Here is a 14,222-nt window from a genome sequence, read left to right on the forward strand (position 1 = left end):
CCGGTCCGGGAAGATCCCACATGCCGCAGAGCGGCTGGGCCCGTGAGCCATGGCCGCTGAGCCTGCGCATCCGGAGCCTGTGCTTCGCAACGGGAGAGGCCACAGTAGTGAGAGGCCCGCGTACCCCCCCCACAAAAAAAAAGTTGAAATGATATATATTTGAAAATGAACCCAATCAAGGGTGATTGTCATCAGCCCCAGCATCTCATCAAGCGTTGCGGGTAAGAATCAACTCCCTCCTGTAATTTACCCTCCCCCTTGTCAGCAGGGCCCACAGACAGCACATCCCTCCCTGCTGAGCAATATCCATCCTCACTGCTAGTGATGGGGCACTGGAGGGGGTCACAGGGGTCTCTGGACAGATGCCACCTCCTCAGGAGACTCTGGTATTTGCAAGTCCATTTGCCAGTTTTTGAAATGGAAAGAACACTGACATTTACAAAGTTAACTGGGGGATCTGATTGCTTTGTGGGAGGATGTATGCTAAAGGCTCTGCATGTCTTCTGAGCGCTAAGTAGAGTGATTGCTATTTACTGTTTCACGTATGACTTGAAACCGAGCCTTATTTCCTCTTTCGTCAAAAGCTAATTAACCTCTCAAATGTCATTTCATTGTCCCAACATTGCCATTTCCACCCTCTACCTCCCTCCCATCACGATTCCTAATTTTGCTTTATGCCCAGGGCACTGATTCCTACCTGGCTTTATATTATTTATGTACTTGTTCGTTTATTGTCTGCTTGTGAGCAGGGACCTTGGTCATCTTGTTTGAGGATATATATGTTCCTAGGTCCTAGAAAACTGCCTGACACGTAGTAGGTGCTTAGTAAATATTTGGTGAGTGAAAGAATCAATAGAGAATCACACCACTAAATTATTACACAATGGTAACAGTCTCACTAGGTACAAATCTTACACACATACACACACACACACACAAATCAATTACAAGCACAAAAATGAATCAAGTACTCACCTCTGTGTAAGTCAGAATGAAGGTCATTCTTAATACAGACAGAACTGAGGGACCCCAGAGGGTCACAGTCACAGGGATGACAAGGGTTGTCATCATAAGGTGACACCTGAAAGGCAGAGGTTGCCCTAGATTATCTTGCTAGAAATAACAGCAATATTAGTATTAACATTGAGAATAATACCAATGACAAGGTATTGACTTTTTATCCAAGATGTGACTATCACAATGATTCTGTGTACCCAGTGGGTGTAGGTCAAGCCAGAAAAAAAGTGCAAACATCTTTTTGACAGTGACAGCAGCTGGCATCATTAGCAAAGTGTCATCCTTCTTCATTATCACTGCTACCCGTCCCCTCACTCTGCCATCTCTTGGAGACATGTAGAAGCCTCTCCTATGACTTAGCCACCATGGGATTCCCGTGACAGCTACATATGGTGTCAACTGAGGAGTGAGCACTTCCTACTGGCAAGATACAGCTGCTTTAGTTATTGGCTGACTCTCCACAGGGACACTTACTATCACAAAACTCTGAGATGACGCAGCCAGTAGACCCACAATTCAAGTTAAGTAATGGTGAACATCCTACCCTGAGCAAGAAAACAGGATGGATAGAGCAGGAAACTGATATCTGAAGAACACTACCAGCATATTGTAAGAATACAGATGAAATGTTGCAAAAGGAAATGTCCTCAATACAGAGACTGATGCGTGGCGCCCTGAATGTCTTTTCTACTGCAAAGCTGGGCGACAGTTGAGGCGCTCTTACCCTGTGTGGTCTGTAATATCCATCCACGCAGGTTTCACAGTTGATGCCCATGGTTTTCTGCAGGCAATCAATACAAACCCCTCCTCCTCTGAATTGTCCGGCAGTATTCAGACTTCTCTTCTGATTCGCCACATTTTCATCATAGTAACAGTCTTTGGCTTTATTGTGGCAATTGCATTCTAGGAAAATATTTTAACATCTCAATTAATACAGATACCGTGGCCTAGATAAAGAAAAGCCTTCCCTCCTTTAGTAAATTTTGATGACTATAAATTAAATTAAAATTATAGAAGTCATTTTAGTAGCAATCTTTCAGAGGCATTGGGGAGTAGCTATCTGAATTATACGTATGCATATCCACTTGATTCATCAACCTGTCTTCTGGGATCATATCTTGCAGAAGCACTTGCTCACTTGTCAATGACAAAGGTGAATTACTGCACCATTGCTTGTGTTAACAAAGGACTTGTAACAAGCAAAATACCACGGGTAGGTAGCTGTTTTGATTATGTTACATCCATATAATGGAGTTCAGTGCAACTGCTTTTAAAACAGCATTTCATAGTGTTAATATGGAGATGTTTTATTTAAGATATATTGTTAAATATAAAAGTAATGCATAGAATGGCACGCATAGCACATCAGGTTCTGTGTACAAACAGTGTGATGTGTTGGAATATACTAACTTATGCTTTACTTGTAAAAACATTTCAGGAAGAACCTACCAGGAAACAATAAAAAGTAGGAAGGATGGAAACAGAAATATATAAATATGCTTTTATATACTGTAGATATTGGAACCTTGTGAATATATTGCCTATTTAAAATTTAAATCCAAATTTATAAAGAATAAATTAATATATGGGAAGTGGAATCTTAGAGAAATAGCAAATTGATAATCAATGCATTCGGGTCTCAATCCTTTAAATTTTATTAAGGTAGTCTGCCTCTTTGTGAACTACTTGAATAACTAAGAAAACCAGTTATTTACTACTTACAGATGTTAAGTCACCATAAACTGAAGCATATGAAGGGGGAAAACTTCACATCCTTGCAATTCTCAGTGAACTTACCTTCACACGTGTTACCAGAGGAAACAGTGCCGGGCCTCCAGGGCTGCTGACGGTACCCAGGACAACACCGATTGCAGCTGTCACCACACGTATTATGTTCACACTGACACTGGAATTTCTAGGCAGTAAAGAATATAAAATTGCATCTGAAAATTTACCTGTATGTTTTTCTTAATTTTATTTAGGAAGAACGCATCACAGTCAAATACACAGCAAGAGTTTACAATCAAGCAAACTAGCATTTAATTTTTAGAGAAAAAAAAAAACATATGACCTGGTTACAAACAGAAATGAGAAGGAATAAACCAAAACTAACATATGGCTTAACAAAAAAGAACTTTTCAAAAGAGACACATTGACCTGAAAGGTTTGGAAGCTCCTACTAGTAACTTTCTTGATACTCATCTCTGTTTTTTCAGCAATAATAAAAGTCCTAGGCTTCCCTGGTGGTGCAGTGGTTAAGAATCCGCCTGCCAATGCAGAGGACACAGGTTCGATCCCTGGTCCAGGAAGATCTCACATGCCACGGAGGAACTAAGCCTGTGCACCACAACTACTGAGGCTGTGCTCTAGAGCCCGTAAGCCACAACTACTGAGACCGCAAGCCACAGCAACTGAGCCCAGGTACCCCAACTACTGAAGCCCGCGCGCCGAGAGCCTGTGCTTCGCAACAAGAGAAGCCACCGCAATGAGAAGCCCACGCACCAAAAGGAAGAGTAGCCCCTGCTTGCCGCAACGAGAGAAAGCCCATGTGCAGCAACAAAGACCCAACGCAGCCAAAAATAAATAAACAAAAATTAAAAAAAAAAAATCCGATTCAGGAGTTAAATTATTACGAAGATTGGGTAAAAATAAGTAGCTTCGTGTAAGTTTTAAAAGAAGAAAAGAGGATGCCTTCTTCTTCACTTAATACTACGTTAAAAGAGGGAAACTTCATTTTACCTTGATTTAGCACCACAAAAAAAGAAAGAGGGTGAAGTCAGAAGGAGGGGAATCCTTCTTTTAAAAAGTATAGGAGACGAGGGAAAGATGGCGGAAAGACGAGGGGAAGATGGCGGAGAGACGAGGGGAAGATGGCGGAGAGACGAGGGGAAGATGGCGGAGAGACGAGGGGAAGATGGCGGAGAGACGAGGGGAAGATGGCGGAGAGACGAGGGGAAGATGGCGGAAGAGTAAGACGCGGAGATCACCTTCCTCCCCACAGATACACCAGAAATACATCTACACGTGGAAAAACTCCTACAGAACACCTTCTGAACGCTGGCAGAAGACCTCAGACCTCCCAAAAGGCAAGAAACTCCCCACGTACCTGGGTAGGGCAAAAGAAAAAACCGAGACAAAAGAATAGGGACGGGACCTGCACCAGTGGGAGGGAGCTGTGAAGGAGGAAAAGTTTCCACACACTAGGAAGCCCCTTCGTGGGCGGAGACTGCGGGTGGCGGAGGGCGGGGGAGCTTCGCAGCCGCGGAGGAGAGCGCAGCAACAGGGGTGCGGAGGGCAAAGCGGAGACATTCCCGCACAGAGGATCAGGGCCGACTGGCACGCACCAGCCCGAGGCTTGTCTGCTCACCTGCCAGGGCAGGCGGGGCTGCGAGCTGAGGCTCGGGCTTTGGTCGGAGCGCAGGGAGAGGACTGGGGTTGGCGGCGTGAACACAGCCTGCAGGGGATTAGTGCACCACAGCTAGCCGGGAGGGAGTCCGGGAAAAGTCTGGACCTGCCGAAGAGGCAAGAGACTTCTTCTTCCCTCTTTGTTTCCTGGTGCGCGAGGAAAGGGGATTAAGAACGCTACTTAAAGGAGCTCCAGAGGCTGCGCGAGCCGCGGCTAAAAGCGCGGACCCCAGAGACGGGCATGAGACGCTAAGGCTGCTGCTGCCGCCACCAAGAAGCCTGTGTGCGAGCACAGGTCACTCTCCACACCCCCCTTCCGGGGAGCCTGTGCAGGCCCCCACTGCCAGGTTCCCAGGATCCAGGGACAACTTCCTCGGAAGAACGCACGGCGCCTCAGGCTGCTGCAACGTCACGCCGTCCTCTGCCGCAACGTCATGCCCTCCTCTGCCGCAACGTCATGCCGTCCTCTGCCGCAACGTCACGCCGTCCTCTGCCGCAACGTCATGCCGTCCTCTGCCGCCGCAGGCCCGCCCTGCACTCCGCGCCCCTCCCTCCTCCCGGCCTGAGTGAGCCAGAGCCCCCGAATCAGCGGCTCATTTAACCCCGTCCTGTCTGAGCGGAAAAACAGAAGCCCTCCAGCAACCTACATGCAGAGGCGGGGCCAAATCCAAAGCTGAGCCCCTGGGAGCTGTGAGAACAAAGAAGAGAAAGGGAAATCTCTCCCAGCAGCTTCAGAAGCAGCGGATTAAAGCTCCACAATCAACTTGATGTACCCTGCATCTGTGGAATAAATGAATAGACTAACGCATCATCCCAAATTGAGGAGGTGGACTTTGAGAGCAAGATTTATGATTTTTTCCCCTTTTCCTCTTTTTGTGAGTGTGTATGTGTATGCTTCTGTGTGAGATTTTGTCTGTATAGCTTTGCTTCCACCATTTGTACTAGGGTTCTATCCGTCCCTTTTTTTTTCTTAATAATTAATTCTAATAACTTTTATTTTACTTTATCTTCTTTCTTTCTTTCTTTCTTACTTTCTTTCCTTCCTTCCTTCTTTCCTTCCTTCCTTCCCTCCTTTAGAAAACAAATATTCCCAAATTGAGGAGGTGGACTTTGAGAGCAAGATTTATGATCTTTTCCCCTTTTCCTCTTTTTGTGAGTGTGTATGTGTATGATTCTGTGTGAGATTTTGTCTATATAGCTTTGCTTCCACCATTTGTCCTAAGGTTCTATCCATCCGTTTTTGTTTTTCTTTACATTTTTTCTTAATAATTATATTTTAATTTAATAACTTTATATTTTACTTTATTTTACTTTATCTTCTTTCTTTCTTTTTTTCCTTCCTTCCTTCCTCCCACTGTCCCTCCCTCCCTCCCTCCTTTCTTTCTTTCTTTCCTTCTTTCCTTCTTTCTTTTTCTTCCTTCCTTCCTTCCTTCCCTCCTTTCTTTCTTTCTTTATTGCTACTTCTACTAATTCGTTCTCTCTACTTTTTCTCCCTTTTATTCTGAGCCGTGTGGATGAAAGGCTCTTGGTGGTGCAGCCAGGAGTCAGTGCTGTGCCTCTGAGGTGGGAGAGCCAACTTCAGTACATTGGTCAGCAAGAGACCTCCCAGCTCCACATAATGCCAAATGGCGAAAATCTCCCAGATCTCCATCTCAACACCAGCACCCAGCTTCACTCAACGACCAGCAAGCTACAGTGCTGGACAACCTATGCCAAACAACTAGCAAAACAGGAACACAACCCCACCCATTAGCAGAGAGGCTGCCTAAAATCATAATAAGTCCACAGACACCCCAAAACACACCACCAGACGTGAACCTGCCCACCAGAGAGACAAGATCCAGCCTCATCCACCAGAACACAGGCACTAGTCCCCTCCACCAGGAAGCATACACAACCCACTGAACCAATCTTAGCCACTGGGGACAGACACCAAAAACAATGGGAACTACGAACCTGCAGCCTGCAAAAAAGAGACCCCAAACACAGTAAGATAAGCAAAATGAGAAGACAGAAAAACACACCGCAGATGAAGGAGCAATATAAAAACCCACCAGAACTAACAAATGAAGAGTAAATAGGCAGTCTACCTGAAAAAGAATTCAGAATAATGATAGTAAAGATGATCCAAAATCTTGGAAATAGAATAGACAAAATGCAAGAAACACTTAACAAGGACCTAGAAGAACTAAAGATGAAACAAACAATGATGAACAACACAATAAATGAAATGGAAAATACTCTAGACGGGATCAATAGCAGAATAACTGAAGCAGAAGAACGGATAAGTGACCTGGAAGATAAAATAGTGGAAATAACTACTGCAGAACAGAATAAAGAAAAAAGAATGAAAAGAACTGAGGACAGTCTTAGAGACCTCTGGGACAACATTAAATGCACCGACATTCGAATTATAGGGGTTCCAGAAGAAGCAGAGAAAAAGAAGGGGACTGAGAAAATATTTGAAAAGATTATAATTGAAAACTTCCCTAATATGGGAAAGGAAATAGTTAATCAAGTCCAGGAAGCACAGAGAGTCCCATACAGGATAAATCCAAGGAGAAATATGCCAAGACACATATTAATCAAACTATCAAAAATTAAATACAAAGAAAAAATATTAAAAGCAGCAAGGGAAAAACAACAAATAACACACAAGGGAATCCCCATCAGGTTAACAGCTGATCTCTCAGCAGAAACTCTTAAAGCCAGAAGGGAGTGGCAGGACATATTTAAAGTGATGAAGGAGAAAAACCTGCAACCAAGATTACTCTACCCAGCAAGGATCTCATTCAGATTTGATGGAGAAATTAAAATCTTTACAGACAAGCAAAAGCTGAGAGAGTTCAGCACCACCAAACCAGCTGTACAACAAATGCTAAAGGAACTTCTCTAGGCAGGAAACACAAGAGAACGAAAAGACCTACAATAATGAACCCAAAGCAATTTAGAAAATGGGAATAGGAACATACATATCGATAACTGCCTTAAATGTAAATGGACTAAATGCTCCCACCAAAAGACACAGATTGGCTGAATGGATACAAAAACAAGACCTATATATATGCCGTCTACAAGAGACCCACTTCAGACATAGAGACACATACAGACTGAAAGTAAGGGGATGGAAAAAGACATTCCATGCAAATGGAAACCAAAAGAAAGCTGGAGTAGCAATTCTCATATCAGACAAAATAGACATTAAATAGACTCTATTACAAGAAACAAAGAAGGACACTACATAATGATAAAGGGATCGATCCAAGAAGAAGATATAACAATTGTAAATATTTATGCACCCAACATAGGAGCACCTCAATACATAAGGCAAATACTAACAGCCATAAAAGGGGAAATCGACAGTAACACATTCATAGTAGGGGACTTTAACAGCCCATTTTCACCCATGGACAGATCATCCAAAATGAAAATCAATAAGGAAACACAAGCTTTAAATGATACATTAAACAAGATGGACTTAATTGATATTTATAGGACACTCCATCCAAATACAACAGAATACACATTTTTCTCAAGTGCTCATGGAACATTCTCCAGGATAGATCATATCTTGGGTCACAAATCAAGCCTTAGTAAATTTAAGAAAATTGAAATTGTATCAGGTACCTTTTCCGACCACAACGCCATGAGACTAGATATCAATTACAGGAAAAGATCTGTAAAAAATACAAACACATGGAGGCTACACAATACACTACTTAATAACAAAGTGATCACTGAAGAAATCAAAGAGGAAATCAAAAAATACCTAGAAACAAATGACAATGAAGACACGACGACCCAAAATCTATGGGATGCAGCAAAAGCAGTTCTAAGAGGGAATTTTATAGCAATACAAGCCCACCTTAAGAAACAGGAAACATCTCGAATAAACAACCTAACCTTGCACCTAAAGCAATTAGAGAAAGGAGAACAAAAAAACCCAAAGTTAGGAGAAGGAAAGAAATCATAAAAATCAGATCAGAAATAAATGAAGGAAACAATAGCAAAGATCAATAAAACTAAAAGCTGGTTCTTTGAGAAGATAAAATAGATAAACCATTAGCCAGACTAATCAAGAAAAAGAGGGAGAGGACTCAAATCAATAAATGAAAAAGGAGAAGTTACAACAGACACCGCAGAAATACAAAGCATCCTAAGAGACTACTACAAGCAACACTATGCCAATAAAATGGACAGCCTGAAAGAAATGGACAGATTCTTATAAATGTATAAACTTCGAAGACTGAACCAGGAAGAAATAGAAAATATGAACCGACCAATCGCAAGTAATGAAATTGAAACTGTGATTAAAAACCTTCCAACAAACAAAAGCCCAGGACCAGATGGCTTCACAGGCGAATTTTATGAAACATTTAGAGAAGAGCTAACACCTAACCTTCTCAAACTCTTCCAAAATATAGCAGAGGGAGGAACACTCCCAAATTCATTCTACAAGGCCACCATCACCTTGATACCAAAACCAGACAAGGATGTCACAAAGGAAGAAAACTACAGGCCAATATCACTGATGAACATAGATGCAAAAATCCTCAACAAAATACTAGCAAACTGAATCCAACAGCACATTAAAAGGATCATACACCATGATCAAGTGGGGTTTATTCCAGGAATGCAAGGATTCTTCAATATACGCAAATCAATCAATGTGATAAACCATATTAACAAATTGAAGGAGAAAAACCATATGATCATCTCAATAGATGCAGAGAAAGCTTTTGACAAAATTCAACACCCATTTATGATAAAAACCCTGAAGAAAGTAGACACAGAGGGAACTTTCCTCAACATAATAAAGACCATATATGATAAACCCACAGCCAACATCATCCTCAATGGTGAAAAACTGAAAGCATTTCCACTAAGATCAGGAACAAGACAAGGTTGCCCACTCTCACCACTCTTATTCAACATAGTTTTGGAAGTTTAAGCCACAGCAATCAGAGGAGAAAAGGAAATAAAAGGAATCCAAATCGGAAAAGAAGAAGTAAAGCTGTCACTGTTTGCAGATGACATGATACTATACATAGAGGATCCTAAAGATGCTACCAGAAAACTACTAGAGCTAATCAATGAATTTGGTAAAGTTGAAGGATACAAAATTAATGCACAGAAATCTCTTGCATTCCTATACACTAATGATGAAAAATCTGAAAGTGAAATCAAGAAAACACTCCCATTTACCATTGCAACAAAAAGAATAAAATATCTAGGAATAAACCTACCTAAGGAGACAAAAGACCTGTATGCAGAAAATTATAAGACACTGATGAAAGAAGTTAAAGATGATACAAATAGATGGAGAGATATACCATGTTCTTGGATTGGAAGAATCAACATTTTGAAAATGATTCTACTACCCAAAGCAATCTACAGATTCAATGCAATCCCTATCAAACTACCAATGGCATTTTTCACAGAACTAGAACAAAAAATTTCACAATTTGTATGGAAACACAAATGACCCCGAATAGCCAAAGCAATCTTGAGAAAGAAAAACAGAGCTGAAGGAATCAGGCTCCCTGACTTCAGACTATACTACAAAGCTACAGTAACCAAGACAGTATAGTACTGGCACATAAACAGAAAGATAGATCAATGGAACAGGATAGAAAGCCCAGAGATAAACCCACGCACATATGGTCACCTTATCTTTGATAAAGGAGGCAGGAATATACAGTGGAGAAAGGACAGCCTCTTCAATAAGTGGTGCTGGGAAAACTGGACAGGTATATGTAAAAGTATGAGATTAGATCACTCCGTAACACCATACACAAAAATAAGGTCAAAATGGATTAAAGACCTAAATGTAAGGCCAGAAACTATCAAACTCTTAGAGGAAAACATAGGCAGAACACTCTATGACATAAATCACAGCAAGATCCTTTTTGACCCACCTCCTAGAGAAATGGGAAAAAAAACAAAAAAACAAATGGGACCTCATGAAACTTCAAAGCTTTTGCACAGCAAAGGAAACCATAAACAAGACCAAAAGACAACCCTCAGAATGGGAGAAAATATTTGCAAATGAAGCAACTGACAAAGGATTAATTTCCAAAATTTACAAGCAGCTCATGCAGCTCAATAACAAAAAACCAAACAACCCAATCCAAAAATGGGCAGAAGACCTAAATAGACATTTCTCCAAAGAAGATATACAGACTGCCAACAAACACATGAAAGAATGCTCAACATCATTAATCATTAGAGAAATGCAAATCCAAACTACAATGAGATATCATCTCACACCAGTCAGAATGGCCATCATCAAAAAATCTAGAAACAATAAGTGCTGGAGAGGGTGTGGAGAAAAGGAAACACTCTTGCACTGTTGGTGCCAATGTAAATTGGTACAGCCACTATGGAGAACAGTATGGAGGTTCCTTAAAAAACTACAAATAGAACTACCATATGACCCAGCAATCCCACTACTGGGCATAGACCCTGAGAAAACCATAATTCAAAAAGACTCATGTACCAAAATGTTCATTGCAGCTCTATTTACAATAGCCCGGAGATGGAAACAACCTAAGTGCCCATCATCGGATGAATGGATAAAGAAGATGTGGCACATACATACAATGGAATATTACTCAGCCATAAAAAGAAACAAAATTGAGCTATTTGTAATGAGGTGGATAGACCTAGAGTCTGTCATACAGAGTGAAGTAAGTCAGAAAGAGAAAGACAAATACCGTATACTAACACATATATATGGAATTTAAGAAAAAAAAATGTCATGAAGAACCTAGGGGTAAGACAGGAATAAAGACACAGACCTACTGGAGAACGGACTTGAGGATATGGGGAGGGGGAAGGGTGAGCTGTGACAAAGCGAGAGAGAAGCATGGACATATATACACTACCAAACGTAAGGTAGATAGCTAGTGGGAAGCAGCCTCATAGCACAGGGAGATCAGCTCGGTGCTTTGTGACCGCCTGAAGGGGTGGGATAGGGAGGGTGGGAGGGAGGGAGACGCAAGAGGGAAGAGATATGGGAACATATGTATATGTATAACTGATTCACTTTGTTATAAAGCAGAAAGTAACACACCATTGTAAATCAATTATACCCCAATATAGATGTTAAAAAAAAAAGTATAAACATGATTTCTAACTGCACGTGATTTTCACTTGACTATCTTATAGAGAAGAGCTTCAAAATTCAAAAGGTTACTGAATTGCACACTTAAAAACGATTAAAATGGTAAATTTTACGTTACCTTTTTTTTAAACACCTCCAAAAAAAAAATTTATGGAAAGAATTTAATTAGAAACATATTCTCCTACCAACACAAAATTAAATTGTTTAAAAAAATTAAACCAGTTAAATTATCTGAAAATCTTTTTTTGTGGCTTGATTTTATAACTTTCAACACATGCCTTGAATAAAAAAGTGCAATGCAAATATTATAGCTACAAGTGCTATTTTGAATTTTTAGTAAAATGTGAAATACTATAACTCACCTTTATAGTTTCATCCCATGGGCAGCTACTAGCATGGCCATAACAAATACACATTCCTCCAACAGAAATGTCTTTTATTGAATAGTAATACTAAGGAAAAAGAAAGTAACAAGCAAAAATTAAAACCTCTTCTATTTCAGTGAGAAGAAAATGTTGGCACTCCAACAAATATCTCAGTTGTTATTGGTAATCAAAAACACAGATATGCATTTTAAACTATATTTCATGCACAAGTAAATATAAATAAAATATTTATGTTCAATTAATGTAAACAATGTTCAGGGCTTCCCTGGTGGCGCAGTGGTTGAGAGTCCGCCTGCCGATGCAGGGGACACGGGTTTGAGCCCTGGTCTGGGAAGATCCCACATGCCACGGAGCAACTGGGCCCATGAGCCACAATTACTGAGCCTGTGCGTCTGGAGCCTGTGCTCTGCAACAAGAGAGGCCAGAACAGTGAGAGGCCCAGGCACTGCGATGAAGAGTGGCCCCTGCTTGCCACAACTAGAGAAAGCCCTCGCACAGAAACGAAGACCCAACACAGCCATAAATAAATAAATTATTCATTAAAAAAAAATGTTCAAATTAGCTCATCAACAGAAACCAAAGGAGTTTAAAAAGAATTTCTCAACTGGGCTGCATCTTAAACCGAGGCAGTCATATTCAAAGGCCATGTTACTGAAAACCCTAAAAATATTCCTAAATTGAACACAGCCCTATATAAAAAGGAATAACTCATGACCAATTAGGATTTATCCCATCGGTGCAGAGTTAATTTAACACACAAAAAAATCAATAAATGTAAATCACCACATTAACAGAATAAAGGAGAAAAATCATATGATCATTTCATTAGATGCACAAAAAGCATTTTACAGAAGGCAACACCATCAATTAAAAAACAACTCAGCAAACCAGAAGTAGAAGAGAACTTCTTCAGTCTAATGCAGGCGTGTCTATGGAAAACCTAGAGCTAACAGTGAAAGATTAAGTGCTTTCCTCTTGAAATCTGCTCTTACCATTTCTATTCAACATTCTATGGGAGGTGCCAGCCAGTTCAATAATGCAAGAAAAAAGAAGTCAAAAGCAAACAGAGTGCACAGTAAGACTAAACTGTCATTATCTGTAGATGACATGATTGTGTACATAGAAAATCTATCAAAAACTACTAGAATATGTGAATTTGGCAATGTCTCAATCAACAAAAATTAATTGTACTTCTATACACTAGCAATGAACAAATGGAAAATAAATGTTAGAAAGCAAACCATTAACACTAATATTCAAAAACATGAAATACTTAAAAATAAACTGAACAAAAGATTGACAAATAAACAAATAATAGATCATTGCCAAGAGGAACTTAAGAAGACAGAGATAAGTGGGGAGGTATAGCACATTCATGGACTAGATGATCCAATATTGTCAAAATGTCTTCCAAAATTCCTCCTAACTCGATCTATGGAATCAATGGAATCCCAATGAAAGTCTTAGCAGGATTTCTTTCTTCCCTTCTTTCTTTATTTCTTTCCTACTTTCTTTCCTTCTTTCTTTCCTTCTTTTTGGTATTAATTGACAAACTGATTCTAAAATTTATAAGGAAACACAATGAACTTGGAACAGCCTAACCAATCTTGAAAAAGGACTGAGTTGGACTATCATGGTACCTGACTTCAAGATTTACTGCAGTAATCAAGAAAGACTGTTATTGGCATAAGGATAGACAAATAGATCATTGGGACAGTATAGAGTCCAGAAACGCACCCACAATGATACGGTCAAGTAATTTTCAACAGGGCACCAAAACAATTTAAAGGGAGAAAGGAAAGTATTTTCAACACATGGTGCTGGAACAATTGTATATACACATGGGGAAAAAACAACCTTCGCCTCTACCTCACACCAAATACAAAAATTAACAAGAAAAGGATAATAAACGTGAAAGCTGAAACTATAAAGCTATTATAAGAAAGCATCGGAAAATATTTGTGTAAACTTGCGATAAGCAAATATTTTTCAGAAAGGAATAGAAAGCACTAACTATAAAAGAAAAACGATAAACTGGACTTTATCAAAATTAAACCATCTACTCCTCAGAAGTCATAGTTAGGAAAAGCAGATAAGCAAGAGACAAACCAGGGCAGGAGAAGGGATTTGCAGTATAGACACAACTGACAAAGGATTTCTACACAGCATACATAGAGATCTTTTATAACTCAGGAATAAGGAGATGGATAACCCAGTTTAAAAATGGATAGAAATGTCATCAGATACAAATAAGGACACGCTCAACATCAGTCATCAGGGAAATACGA

At 40.2% G+C, this 14,222-nt stretch overlaps 1 protein-coding gene across 2 annotated transcripts in view; it reads right to left on the reverse strand.

Moving 5' to 3' along the window:
• Positions 1-14,222, reverse strand: part of LAMA1 (laminin subunit alpha 1) — a 161,230-nt gene that overhangs the window by 91,175 nt on the left and 55,833 nt on the right. For both annotated transcript variants that reach the window (XM_067699663.1, XM_067699662.1), the window contains 4 exons: positions 11,911-12,000; positions 2,815-2,932; positions 1,742-1,920; positions 976-1,081 (listed from right to left, as the gene is read on the reverse strand). In XM_067699663.1, coding sequence (XP_067555764.1) covers positions 976-1,081; positions 1,742-1,920; positions 2,815-2,932; positions 11,911-12,000 — 493 coding nt within the window. The remainder of the gene's footprint in view (positions 1-975; positions 1,082-1,741; positions 1,921-2,814; positions 2,933-11,910; positions 12,001-14,222) is intronic.

The sequence above is a fragment of the Pseudorca crassidens genome, chromosome 12 (genome assembly GCF_039906515.1).
Source record: "Pseudorca crassidens isolate mPseCra1 chromosome 12, mPseCra1.hap1, whole genome shotgun sequence".
NCBI classification, from domain to species: domain Eukaryota; kingdom Metazoa; phylum Chordata; class Mammalia; order Artiodactyla; family Delphinidae; genus Pseudorca; species Pseudorca crassidens.